This window comes from Antedon bifida, chromosome 6 (assembly GCF_963402885.1).
Source record: "Antedon bifida chromosome 6, ecAntBifi1.1, whole genome shotgun sequence".
Taxonomy (NCBI): Eukaryota; Metazoa; Echinodermata; class Crinoidea; order Comatulida; family Antedonidae; genus Antedon; species Antedon bifida.
This window is the reverse complement of record NC_136231.1, coordinates 13,611,392-13,626,179: the sequence shown is the minus strand read 5'-3', so window position 1 is coordinate 13,626,179 and position 14,788 is coordinate 13,611,392. Positions and strand designations below refer to the sequence as shown.

At 38.3% G+C, this 14,788-nt stretch overlaps 3 protein-coding genes across 4 annotated transcripts in view; all 3 read right to left on the bottom strand.

Moving 5' to 3' along the window:
• The window catches only part of LOC144845486 (E3 ubiquitin-protein ligase RNF170-like), a 291,346-nt gene that overhangs the window by 133,105 nt on the left and 143,453 nt on the right, over positions 1–14,788 (bottom strand). The gene's annotated exons all lie outside the window — the stretch shown is intronic.
• LOC144844799 (uncharacterized) lies at positions 1,046–4,050 on the bottom strand. 2 transcript variants are annotated; one of them, XM_078701864.1, is made up of 3 exons: positions 2,161–4,050; positions 1,422–1,487; positions 1,046–1,115 (listed from the first exon to the last, which is right to left on the bottom strand). In XM_078701864.1, the coding sequence occupies exon 1, from the start codon at positions 3,734–3,736 to the stop codon at positions 2,441–2,443; it is 1,296 nt and encodes a 431-aa protein (XP_078557990.1). In that variant the 5' UTR covers positions 3,737–4,050; the 3' UTR covers positions 1,046–1,115; positions 1,422–1,487; positions 2,161–2,440. The 2 variants fall into 2 exon arrangements, with proteins under 2 accessions (XP_078557990.1, XP_078557989.1); XM_078701863.1 differs by having other exon boundaries at positions 1,046–1,487.
• LOC144845661 (uncharacterized) lies at positions 5,021–6,340 on the bottom strand. The gene has a single exon (XM_078703091.1). The coding sequence runs from the start codon at positions 6,338–6,340 to the stop codon at positions 5,021–5,023; it is 1,320 nt and encodes a 439-aa protein (XP_078559217.1).

Genomic DNA, 14,788 nt, shown 5'->3' with positions numbered 1-14,788 from the left:
AAGAACTTATTGAAAATCTGAACAACAAAGGATTTTGCTTGTCTTATGATGAGGCATGCCATTTCAAAGCATGTGCTGCTAATGATCAGAGCGACCCGTTTTCTAATTTAGATGGTCACTTTTGTCATGTGATTGCAGACAATGTAGACCACAATATTGTAACACTAAATAGAAAGAACACTTACCATGGCATGGGTCTAATGTTTACAGCTACCCCAGAAATAAGCTCCAAACGCCAAGTTCCTCGTAGTGCTTCTCGTAACATTGACAAACCAAAGAGCGTTGAAATTAAAAGATTTCGAAAATTGGGAAAAGCTGGCGATAACATGATATATAATGCATTACCAATGATTGACAAGGAAGATGACCGAGAGCACCTTGATACATTGTGGAAAATAGCATTTCCGTATCGAACAGATAGACCTAGTTGGTCTGGATTTATGCAGGCTGTGACGAGATGTGCTCATCCAGGAAAGTCTTCTTTTCATTTCCTGCCAATGGTAGACTTGGATCCCACAAATATGAGCTGCGTGTATTCAACTCTATTATTCGTAAATAACCAATGCCTAAAACATGGAGTTACACCTGTTATAACCTTTGACCAGCCACTTTGGTTTAAAGCAAAACAAATAACTACTCATGAAGAAGAGCTGAAAGGTATGATTCTAAATCTTGGAGGGTTTCATACACTTATGAGCTTCTTAGGCAGCATTGGCCACATCATGAGGTCGAGTGGATTACGATCATTATTGGAACTAGTATATGCCGGCAACACAGTTACACACATGCTCATGGGAAAAGCATATGAGAGAGCAATACGAGGTAACTTCTTGATTGATGGAGCTCTCAATGGGCTTCTGGTAAAGAAGATGCTGAATGATAATGATGACCCGCAACTACTGGACTATGCTTTAGAAAAATTTGACGAAGTTTTAACATCAAGTGAAACTGTAACTGCTCTTGGGCTCGGAGCAAGTTTGGAATGTAGAGGGCATCGTTTAGTCAAGTCACACAAACGCGAACAAGGCAACACTATGACCATCAGTTAAACAATCTTCAATTTATTATGTTCCAACCGTGTCTGTCTGACTACCTTTTGTTAGTTCGTTCGGTGACTAAATACAAAAGTATAAATACAAGTTACCATAAAATAAAACTGAAGTAAAGGAATCATACAAATCGTCACAAAGCACATGTTATAATCGTCTAACATAAATTCCTTCATTATCGTCATCATTCAATGCTTACGCTCAATTATTATATTAAATTCCGTATTACTTAACTTCTTCAGTTACCGTACTAATCATAGTAATACATTAAAAAATGGCAAACAATGTGAACAGTATCATCATCTGAATTACAGCAAATACAAACAATTAATTAACATGTCAATCAATAATATGCATAGAACAAATCCTTACGTGAATATGACCGCTCTAAGCCTCAAATCTTATGTCAATATTCTCCTTTCAAACATTATCTCAATTCTGTAACAATAATCAACATAAATATATTGATAGAAATTTGTCTAAAATATAACACAACACATGATAAATGCATAGGAAATGTCAATTAAACTGATCATGAAACCATGATAAAACATGTCTAAATCCTTCTCTAATTAACACGCACATAGTTTAGTTTACTTAAACGACACAAAGAATGCTTTTATTCATCCACAAGAAATATCTTGAATAATTAAGATAAGCAGGGATCCAGTAATTTAGTTAACCAATCATTAACCAATGGCCAAATGCATCACAATACAATAGAACTTCCCTGCATAGCTAATGAATATTCATGAGCTGAGAAATCAGTCAGCGTACCATGCTACAGCGGTAAGATCAAATACGATATTCAATACATGGAATAGCTTAACAATTCTAGGCTTAAATCATATAATATCTTCACGTCGATGAACAGTAATAACATGTGTATAGTCTAGGCATGTCTATAAAATGTTGGAAACAGTAATACATTAGTTAAATGCCTGTTTAGAATCGTATACAATTATGCTCAATGTTAACATTCCATTGAAACAATGGACTCATCATGGCGAATATACAAATCAACATGTCAACACCTTATTAAATCTTTAATTACTAAGCGAATCGATTCGTAAAGAATCCTAAAACTACTTATTTATAAACTTTAACTCACTAGTAATCATCTGCAACTGAACACAATGTGTAATTTGGCATTTACGCTCGCAAATCTGGCATTTTCTACCATCAATAAACCCACGTGCATCGCCGACTGATGCTAGTTGCGCTCTTCCGACGCGAAGTCAAAGTTCGTTCTACCTCACAAATACAATTTAAAACGCTGGGGGCGCGCTGCATGGGAAAGATCTAACACTCCCCACGCTGAAATCAAACACACAACACAGGATTTCAGAACTTTATTCCACAAACAATCTTAACTAATTAACAATGTGTAATTAACAATGGTTCACATCTTTAGCGATGGATCCTCTGTATATTATGCAAAGCTTTGCGATAGGACGTTTCAAAACTCCACCTGCAATCTTGACATCAACGCTACGTACCTTTCCATCTTTGCCTTTGTAGACTGAGATAACTTTGCCCATAGGCCATCTACCTCTCGGCATGGTTTCATCTACTAAAAGTACAATGTCACATACCTCCACATTCTGTCTAGGCGTCGTCCATTTGTGTCTCTTTTGGAGAAGAGGGAGGTACTCCTTCTTCCAACGGGTCCAAAAAATATTAGCTAAATATTGAACCTGACGCCAACGTCTTTTACCATAGGCTTCAATTCTACCTATCGGCGCAGCAGGTCCCTTTCTCATCAAAAGGAGATGATTAGGGGTTAAGGGCTCATCATCGTAAGCCTCTGGTGACAGGTCTGTAAGAGGTCTAGAATTTAATATGGATTCAACCTCAGCTAGAACAGTTTGTAGTACATCATTAGTAACTGTTTGTTGTCTTAGAACACTATATAATGTTTTTCTCACTGACCTTATTAGGCGTTCCCATACGCCTCCGAAATGACTGGCTGAGGGTGGGTTAAAGTGCCACTCAACCCCTTTGGTGTGAAGAAATTCTTCTACAATGCTTTGGTTCATTTCAGCTAGAGCATTTCGAAGTTCCCTTTCGCCTCCAACAACGTTGTCGCTAAATATTTTAGAAGGCTCGCCACGTCTTGCTACAAATCGTCTGTAGGCGTTTATAAACGAGTCTGTGCTTAAACTGTCAGCAACTTCAAGGTGGACGGCTCTTGTCAAGAGACATGTGAAGATGCACTTATATCGTTTCACGGTCGAACGACCTTGTCTGACATCTATGGGTCCAAAGTAGTCAATCCCAGTGAAAGTAAAAGGTGGTTTATCTGCGGTAACACGTTCTTCTGGTAGAGGCGCCATTTGTTGTTCACCTCGTCGTGCATTTTGTCTTTTACATATAACACAGTGTCTTAAGATACCTTTTACTACCGACCTACCTTTCAGGATCCAAAACCGTTCGCGGAGTGCGTTCAACGTTGCGGACCATCCATTATGTCCAACACTTTGATGATAGTACATAACTAGCGTTCTCACCGATTCTCCGTCGTTAGCTAATATTATAGGGTGCTGGGCATCGTAGTCAATTCTGGCATAATCCAGTCTACCTCCAACTCTGAGTAGACCACCTAAGAGTACTGGGTTTAAGTCTTTAATTCTCTTGTCTGTATTCCAGTTTGGAAATGAGTGTCTCTGTTTACATGATAAGATCATCGTCTCACTTTCTCCATATGAATCTCTTGAGCAACGAAATAGCTAAATGGTCTCAACACACTCCACTGGGACATGAATACCACTGATTTCGCACCGTGATATTCTACAAAACACTTGATTTTCATGTTCCCACCTAAATATCTCGGCTATTATAAATCGGATTCTTTTGGTTAGTAGCTCAAAATAAACTGTAGACAATACTGAACATTGTAATATATGTTTGAAATTGTAAAGTTAAAAAAAGTATGTGTCATTTTACGTTTTAAAACTCACCATGGCATTGCCCGCTGACAGTGTGAGGTCAATTTTTTACCTATTTTCTAAAGTACCACAGTGTTTTATTTGCAATTTAAGATCAGTTGTATGTCATTGTCATCAATCATTTTGGTTAGTTTCTTAAAAGAAAGCTGAATATTCATAGATTCCTTACATACTTTTCTTATGAGCATTGGCTTAAAATAGACTGTGTCAAAATAGCAAAATCTATTTTGAAAAAATCTAAAAAATCCTCAAAGTCGCGGCAAAATTCAAATAGGGTTTGCCTGTGTTATCAAGCCTTCACTTGACAGACCGTTGGATTGTAGCTAAGTTTGGGGTTAATTTTTCATTATATAATTTGTAAGTAGCATTTTAATTCTTATATCATTCTAATGTTTGATATATAAGGAACAATTATTAGGTGTTATTTAGTTCTAGATGTCGTTTTTTATATTCACAATTGCAAAATTAAGATACCTATGTTTGAATGCCAGCGAGCTGGGATCTACCATTTATCACTCGGGTAATGGTTATGTTTATCTTTCTGTGACCTGTTTAATTATTAGATGGTAATTATTACGAAGTCTGGAAATGTTCATACTATACTAGTTTATGTCATTTTAATTTCTTTGGTTAAAACATGTAATCAATAATTGTGGAAATTAGTTGTAGTCATAATGGTTGACCCCCCTCCTATATAATGGATGATGACAAGACTTGGGTTGCATGAACTTGGTATGAACCTATAAGTAGATAAACAGCTCAATAGGTACATATTAAAAATCACTGTTTGGTTGCAAAATTTGCACCAAGAGATTCATATGCAGTTCGGATACGAGCATGTTGTTAGTTGCAACGGGTTGATGTTTCACCTTGGCTCTAAGGGATCTTACAAATCGTAATACTCACCCAAGGACACGTATCTGCTTCGTCCAAGATGAATATTTACCTATCAATGTTGCTATGAAACTGTTTTCACAGGTCTGGATCTGGTTTACTACAACCACTGGTTTCTTCACTTCCGGATCAGGAGTCAGGTTGATCACTGTCTACAAATTTCGACACAGGCCAGTAGGCTTCATCTTTGTACAGAAAGTCAGGACCTGTCAACCACTTACCCAATTCATAAGTACCCCGTGAACCTTCGTCAGCGGGATTCTCCTTGGTTGGCACGTGTCTCCATTGGTGTTTGCTGGATTCGCTAAGTATCTTAGATACTCTATTAGCTACAAAGGTTTTGTAGCGACGGTTTTCATTTCTGATGTAACTGAGGACAATCATAGAATCGCTCCAGTAGACGGTCTCGTTAATGGAATAAGAAAGCTCTCTTCGAATGGTACTGTCGAGGGTTGCGGCTAGTACTGCGGCCATCAGTTCTAATCTGGGAATAGTTACAAGTTTCAACGGTGTAACTCTAGCTCTACCAATGATGAATTCAACTGTAGGCTTCTTACCGTCTGGTTCGATACGAAAATAGGCCACTGCAGCATACCCCTTTTCGGACGCGTCACAGAAGATATGCATTTGCACAGCAGTAGTTATATCAAGTTTTACCCACCGAGGAACGCTGACCTGTGATAGAATAGATGTACGGTCGAGCCATTGACTCCATGTCTTCTTCTCGTCTTCAGTTAAAGGTTGATCCCAATCAGCACCTCTCCTACAAACTTCTTGAAGAAGAGACCTTGCTAATAAAACAAATGGGGCAGCTATACCTAAGGGGTCAAATACAGAACTGGTAACTGACAGCAGTCCTCTTCTGGTCATCGGTTTGTCTTTGGGAGTAAGCTGAAAAATAAAACTGTCGCTTCCGGCATCCCAACAGACACCAAGGGTCCGTTCCGTAGGTAACTCATCGAGAGAGAGCGACACTGATGGAGCTCGTTCAGATTCGTCTATGCTATCGAGCACGTCTCTGTTATTGCTTAACCATTTTGTCAGTCTGAAGCCACCTTCACTAAGAATACCAGAGAGCCTCTGAACCAAGTGCTTCGCAACATCTATACTTTCAACAGAGCTGAGACAATCGTCAACATAAAATCCAGTACGTATGGTCTCTATGGCCATCTTACCAACTTCATCTTCATTCTGCTTCTCGTTGTCATCTGCTGTCTGCTTCAAGGCTTTACTAGAGCAGCATGGCGATGAGGTTGCACCAAACAAGTGCACGCACATCCGGTACTCTTTAGGCTGAGCATCTAGGTTGCCGTTCTCCCACCACAGGAATCTTAACACATCTCTGTCGGAGTCGATTATCCTTACTTGATGGAACATGGCTTCGATATCGGCAACTATGGCTACTTTCCTCTGTCGGAATCGAATAAGCACGCCTAACAGATCGTTCATAAACCCTGGCCCTTTAAGTAGATGATCATTCAAGGATGTCCCAGCGAACTTGGCAGCGCAGTCATATACGACTCGAACTTTCCTTTTATGAGGATGCACAACCGGACATTACCGGCATTTCCTTCGTTGAGCACTGGCTCCGCGTATCCCTTCTTGATGTAACCCTCAATAACTTCGGTATATTTAGAGTGCATGGTCTCGTCAGATACTAGTCTTCTCTTTAGCGAGCTAAGTCTTGACAACGCCATCGATTTGTTGTTGGGTAGATTGTGGTCTTCTCTTCTCCAAAGCAGACCCATCTCATAATGATTATCTTCCATCTTCTTTATAGTTGAGCGGATAATTTCATGCGCTCTGATGTCTTCCTTTGAGTCTTGCTCGTCTGACAGTCCACTATTTTCGATGGCCCATGAACGTTGAATCTCATCAAGAAGCCGCTGGTTACTGACGTGGATTCGGTTAAAATAACTCTTCTTGGTACCGTGTCCTCCTGGCCCCATAATCGACCATCCAAGAGGTGTCTTTACGCCATAAGGGTCTTTAGGTCTTCCCTTTCTTTCATCCAACACCCAAAACGCTTGAGGTGAGTCTGCTCCGATTAAGAGGTCGACTTTAGCGGACTTCGGATTCTCCCATGGAAAAGACCTTAAATGTTCCCACTTACCTAGTTCCTCAACAGTAGGGAAACTCTCCATTAGTGCTGGTATTTTAGCTACAGTCAGAAATTCGACATTCATTTCTTGGCATTCAAACTTACCTTTGACTCCTAACTCAAACTTCCAACCTTCGTTCTCCAAGTCTCCATTGATGGTGGATGACGTGTACTTTAGTCTCTCGCCTCTAGCACCTAATGCACATCTGAGGTCTTCAGAACACAGGCTTGTGTCTGATCCGTGATCTAACAAAGCCAAGGTGCTTACCTGATTTCCATTTTTCGCTGTCACGATCACTGGCAGGATTCTCATGAGATATTCTGCCTTAGGCAGTTCTAGTGCTAACTTAATTTCTTTGAAATCACTTAAACGATTTGATGACACACTTATGTTACTAACATTATCACCATCAATATTATCATGGTTACCTGAAGTAGTGGTAGGTACAACTACCGCACTCCCATCACTGGATGGACTAACCTTATCCTTCAGAAAGCTCTCGGTTGCAAGTCTTACTTCCAGGAAAGTACCCTGGACTTCTTCCATCCATTTCTCCTCTTGCGCGTAGGCCTCGTCGTCTTCGATTTCGTCGGACAAGCTTCGATGCGCGGACTCCACGACTTCAAATGTAGTTGTCACTTTCTGGAAGAGATCCTTAACGGTTTTGATGTTTACTCCCTCTTTGTCAAGGGCAGACTTCCACAGGTTCACTGCTCGCGTCATCGCGCCTTTACAGTTTTTCCGCTGTCTACTATATTGAGTAGCCATGTTGTGCTCAGATGTTCTTCCAGTCGTTGAAGAACCAGTACTTTTCCACAGTAGCTTTACACGATGTTGTCGACGTCGTCACTCACTGCTAGTTGTCATTAACTCACTGTAACTGCTCTTGGGCTCGGAGCAAGTTTGGAATGTAGAGGGCGTCGTTTAGTCAAGTCACACAAACGCGAACAAGGCAACACTATGACCATCAGTTAAACAATCTTCAATTTATTATGTTCCAACCGTGTCTGTCTGACTACCTTTTGTTAGTTCGTTCGGTGACTAAATACAAAAGTATAAATACAAGTTACCATAAAATAAAACTGAAGTAAAGGAATCATACAAATCGTCACAAAGCACATGTTATAATCGTCTAACATAAATTCCTTCATTATCGTCATCATTCAATGCTTACGCTCAATTATTATATTAAATTCCGTATTACTTAACTTCTTCAGTTACCGTACTAATCATAGTAATACATTAAAAAATGGCAAACAATGTGAACAGTATCATCATCTGAATTACAGCAAATACAAACAATTAATTAACATGTCAATCAATAATATGCATAGAACAAATCCTTACGTGAATATGACCGCTCTAAGCCTCAAATCTTATGTCAATATTCTCCTTTCAAACATTATCTCAATTCTGTAACAATAATCAACATAAATATATTGATAGAAATTTGTCTAAAATATAACACAACACATGATAAATGCATAGGAAATGTCAATTAAACTGATCATGAAACCATGATAAAACATGTCTAAATCCTTCTCTAATTAACACGCACATAGTTTAGTTTACTTAAACGACACAAAGAATGCTTTTATTCATCCACAAGAAATATCTTGAATAATTAAGATAAGCAGGGATCCAGTAATTTAGTTAACCAATCATTAACCAATGGCCAAATGCATCACAATACAATAGAACTTCCCTGCATAGCTAATGAATATTCATGAGCTGAGAAATCAGTCAGCGTACCATGCTACAGCGGTAAGATCAAATACGATATTCAATACATGGAATAGCTTAACAATTCTAGGCTTAAATCATATAATATCTTCACGTCGATGAACAGTAATAACATGTGTATAGTCTAGGCATGTCTATAAAATGTTGGAAACAGTAATACATTAGTTAAATGCCTGTTTAGAATCGTATACAATTATGCTCAATGTTAACATTCCATTGAAACAATGGACTCATCATGGCGAATATACAAATCAACATGTCAACACCTTATTAAATCTTTAATTACTAAGCGAATCGATTCGTAAAGAATCCTAAAACTACTTATTTATAAACTTTAACTCACTAGTAATCATCTGCAACTGAACACAATGTGTAATTTGGCATTTACGCTCGCAAATCTGGCATTTTCTACCATCAATAAACTCACGTGCATCGCCGACTGATGCTAGTTGCGCTCTTCCGACGCGAAGTCAAAGTTCGTTCTACCTCACAAATACAATTTAAAACGCTGGGGGCGCGCTGCATGGGAAAGATCTAACAGAAACAGTTGTATGCAAAACAGATAGCAAAATACAATCTATACAGGAGACGCTGCAGCAAACCAAATACTTGCAGAAAAGGCCAACTGGGCAGTTATGGATCCAGTACATGAAGATGATAGGTATCTTGCGATGTGCCTTACGAGCACAGCGCACTGGTCAATTTATGCTCTATCTGAAGTCTCTACAGGACATGCTGCCATTTTTTGCTGCTAGTGGTCACAACAATTACGCAAAATCGGTTCATCTATTTTTGCAAGATATGTTTCAACTTGAAGAAAGTAACCCAGACGTGTATTCAAAGTTTATTTCTGGATTGTTTTTCGTGAGAAGAAGTGACCGCTTCTGGGCTGGCCTCCCAACAGATCTCATCATTGAACAGGTTCTGATGAGATCATTAAAAAGCAAAGGAGGTTTAACACATGGGAGAGGAATGGACGAGACTCAACGGACAAGATGGCTCCTCTCAATGCCAGCATTTGCCGATATAAACAAAGAAATGGAAAGCATGTATCAAAGAACACATGAAAACTACAAGCACATGACACCTAGTAGACGTAAACAAGATAATCAAGACACTGAGTGCATCTTTGAATTCCTGCAATGCCATGATCCATTTGATGACAATGAAAATTTGTATGATATTTCCACTGGTATATCGTCTTGTTCTTCAAATGTACATAAAGCTGAAGAAATTGGTAAAGCAATTATGAAGAAAATGGAAGGAGAAACAGTTTCAAATTATGTATTTCGCAAGAAAGATCAGGTTAAAGTCATGGGAGAAAAAGTGGTTGCTCAAGGGGAAGATATTCCAGTGGACCCCCAACTTCTGTTTCAGCGATTACTTGTTATAGCAAATAATACAGAATTAAATCTTGGTGAGGTGCTGAATTATGAACTTTCCATCTATCCACCATCTCTATTCAATAGCAAAGGAATTCTACATTCACCTAACAAGCCACAGCTTTCAAATGCAATATCAAAACACTGTCAACCAACCTCACCTACTATATTAAATGAGGAAGATCATTGCTATGCTTTCGATGGAGGCTCATTGATTCAACGAATGGAATGGAAAAAGGAGATACATATGATCAAATTATGGAAAAGTATGTAGTCTACGTCAAACAGTTTTCTAATCCCGTTGTAATCTTTGATGGATACAACAACACATCCACAAAGAGTATCACACATCAGATTCGATCAAAGGGTATTTCAGCACCATTAATAGCACTTTCACCAAATCTACCATTTAAATTAGACAAGAAGAAATTCCTTACAAACAACAACAACAACAAGCAAAATTTCATAAACATGTTATCAGATAAAATGTTGAAAAATGGCATTCAAACAATTCATGCAGAAGGTGATGCAGATGTTCTTATTGCAAAAACAGCCGTTGATTTAGCTGTATGTAGACCAACTTATGTAATAGCTGAGGACACAGACATCCTTGTTTTACTGTGTCATCGAACACTATTGGGTTGTTCATGAAATCTGAAAAAGCCAATTCAAAACATCCTTTATGGGACATAAAGGTTACTAGTGTTAAACTTGGAGATCAGTTTTGCAGATTTTTGCCATTTCTTCACGCTCTTTGTGGATGTGATACCACCTCTCGTCTATACAGCATCGGGAAAGGGATAGTTTTAAAGAAAAAAGAGTTACTTATGCAACATGGAGAACCATTTCTTTCTAGATATTCGAATCACGAAACAATTAAGAAAGCTGGTGAAAGAGCTCTTGTTCACTTGTATGGTGGATGTGAAGAAAGCATTAATGACCTGCGCCATAAGAAATTCAATGAAAAAAAAGCATTCGTAGCATAGAGGTACAAAGCATTCCACCTACATCAGACTCTGCAAAATATCATTCGTACCGAGTTTACTATCAAACACAAGTGTGGATGGGGAACAACCACCTAAAGCCAGAAGAGTGGGGTTGGAAATTACAGAATGGAAAGTTGATGCCTATTACTATGGATTCTAGCCCTGCACCTCATGAACTATTGAAGGTAATAAGGTGCAAATGTAAGGGATATTGCGATACCTTACAATGTTCTTGCAAAAAAAATGGCCTCTACTGTACAAACTCTTGTGGCGAATGCCAGGATGGCTTCTGTACAAATATTTTGTTGGAAGACAATACTGATATTATTGGAGATAGTGATATCTATCTATAACAATGCTACAGACTTTGATCGAATTAGAAGAAAGTTAGTTTTGTACACCGACGGACGTTTATAAACTTTCAAATTTCCTTTATTAAGTTGTTTTACTACAAATTCGATACAGCCACACATAACAAGTAAGAGTTCATGCAACATTCGAAATTTTAATTTGTTAATATGATTTATCTTTAGTGTCTGAGCTTAAAATAATATTATGCCAATGTGCCCAATATTGAATAATTGATAGTACAATATATTAATATGTAAAATTAATGTTAAAAAAAAGTTCAAAACCCAGATTGAATTATTTAGAATTGTTATGGTCATGTTTATATCAGTGTTTAATACATGCTTATACTATTTAATGGTTTAATATATACTCATAGAATTTTTATAATAAGGTATACTGAAATGAACTTTGACCTAAGGTCAAAGGACATATTAAATGTCATATACGGAATGTTTATGGTCATGTTTATATTGGTATTTAATACATTCTTATACTAAATATTCGATGGTTTAATAGATAATTAGGGTTTTTTAATAAGGTATACTGAAATGACCTTTGACCCAGTCAAAGGTCAAATCAAATGTGCTATTCCGAATAATTAGGGTCATGTTTATATTTGTGTTTAATACATTCTTATACCAAATTCTTTACGGTTTAAGAGATAATTGGGATCAAAGTTGAAAATGGCAGCCATTTTGATTTTATGCAAATTAGGTAATTTATAATGGGCAGATCAGGGTAGATTTTGGATATGATAATATCTACATATAGTTGAGCATGTTTCAGCAAAAAAACAAACTGTTGCAATTTGTTTGACTGAAAAGTCTATTTCCACTCATCTATACCTTCCATCCCTATTCTTCTGTTTTCATTTGTGCAGCAGTCTCTTTCCATGTTTGTATCTGAAAATATACTCGCAGACTATGGTATTGTGTAGCTGCAGATGCAGTGTCTGAGGTTCAACACATGTGCTACTTTTTGCCACCTTCTCACAGAATCGCTTGTACCGTAGAACGTCTATACTTTCACCATACTTGCCCTTATAGAGGTGAATCAGAGAGTCCTCTCCTGCTGCAATTATATCTTTTTTTGTCGCACCCTCTTCAGTAAACAGGTCAGCAAATTGCTGGAAATCAACACTGTTCTGGACTTGCTTTAGTGCTACATGTTTTCCTATACCAAATACTCTCGACATTGTGTCGCATCCAAGTAAAGCATGCACAAAGAGAAGTCTGGAACATAATTGATTCCCCAAGATCATCACTGTTTTCTTTATGTTCCATACCTTGTGCTTTTTGGTGTTGGCCTTTATTTCTGGTATAAAAAGAGGTACTTCTCAATTGTATCTCCATAATAGCACAGCAGGATTAGCAAATCAGTATCGTCACTGACTCGTCTGCTGACTCAACTGCTGTCTTGACAATTAGGATATCTGCATCTCCTTTGGCATGAATTGTTGTACAACCTGCCTTTTCAAGGTGTAAACTGAGCAAATGAAGAAATCGTTGCTTGTTTACTTTGTTGGTCAGAAATTTATTTTATTTATTTTTTTTTAAAACCATATTTAATGAGGGTGATACATCCAGCTATTGCTGATCATTAGGGACCCTCAGGTTCACAAGACAAACATATATACACAAGATGCTCTAAATAAACAAAGTCTTATTACAAGTCTTTGGGAGTGGAGTTGTAATTTGGTCCTTAGAAAAAATCCTGACATGTGACGGGACTTGAACCCAGGACCCTTGGAGTGGTAGCCAAGAATAATAACCACCAAGCCACAACTCCACTCCATAATTAGCGAAGTCTCTCCTGTAAACAAAACATTTGGTCCCTTGGAACTGCCTGTACGTCTGCAGTGTGTAGCATCTTTAGTTGCATGTCCATCTTCATAACCATCAAATACAATAGTTGGAATTCCATATCGACTTGTCACATATGATACATACTTATGACAAATACTGTCAAATGTTTGACCTCTTAACCATGGTAAACGTAAAAGAGGGCACCACCATCAAGCACATACTGTGGATCATTAGTGGGGTCTGTCTGATCCTGCTTTACAATCTCCCAAAGGGCATCGGCTAGTGTCGCCTTATTTGGCTCCTTGGGAATCGAATTATTATCGAATAATGCAGTTGGATGACTGCAAAGTTCATATTTAAATACATTTGCGGGATCTTCAAGTATACGCTGGCCCTCAGACCTTGCCTGGTCAACATCTACATTGTCAGTAGCAGCAACATCACTTACTATGCTACGCAGTGATGACTCACTACCAAATGGATCCCACTCCTTTAACACTTCTCATTAGGAGTACAGATACGCAGATTTCGTGTAACCATCAAATACAATAGTTGGAATTCCATATCGACTTGTCACATATGATACATACTTATGACAAATACTGTCAAATGTTTGACCTCTTAACCATGGTAAACGTAAAAGAGGGCACCACCATCAAGCACATACTGTGGATCATTAGTGGGGTCTGTCTGATCCTGCTTTACAATCTCCCAAAGGGCATCGGCTAGTGTCGCCTTATTTGGCTCCTTGGGAATCGAATTATTATCGAATAATGCAGTTGGATGACTGCAAAGTTCATATTTAAATACATTTGCGGGATCTTCTTCCTCTTCATGTGTGGCGATAACACTTAATCGCTGAAAGAGTAATTGTGGATCAACTTGGACTGGATCTCCGCAAATGACAACAGCTGTTTTGGATCCAAGTGTGACTGCTTGTTTTTTTTCTTTGGAATAAGAACTCATCAATGTTCTTTCCAACCATCGATTCAAGTATACGCTGGCCCTCAGACCTTGCCTGGTCAACATCTACATTGTCAGTAGCAGCAACATCACTTACTATGCTACGCAGTGATGACTCACTACCAAATGGATCCCACTCCTTTAACACTTCTCATTAGGAGTACAGATACGCAGATTTCGTGTACAGGTTATGCCCAGCCGCAGCAAAAAAAGGTAACATATCCTTTACTGCTGAAAGATGAAAGTCCAATTCCCTATACGTTCAGCTTTTATGATTTTTTTGTCCAAATATTGCAACCAGAGTTGGGCAGTCCTTTTATCACTAAGTAAGTTCCGCTTTTCTTTCAATCTATGAGTAATTCTTGTAAGGACATCTGAAGAGGAAAGGTCAATATGAGCGTCGGGATCATTTATTAGATTATCCAAAATCTTACTGGCTTCGAGCAAATCTTGATCTGGCCGTTTGTTTGGAATAATATCAGCATCAACTTCTATTTCCATTTCTTCTGAAAGTTCTGTTGTTTGATCGTTCTCACAGGTTGTTTCCGTGTCTCGATTGTGTTGT

Excerpts from the sequence above, each read along its gene's own strand:
- LOC144844799 (XM_078701863.1), bottom strand. The coding sequence starts at position 3,736 with ATGATCTTATCATGTAAACAGAGACACTCATTTCCAAACTGGAATACA.
- LOC144845661 (XM_078703091.1), bottom strand. The coding sequence starts at position 6,340 with ATGAACGATCTGTTAGGCGTGCTTATTCGATTCCGACAGAGGAAAGTA.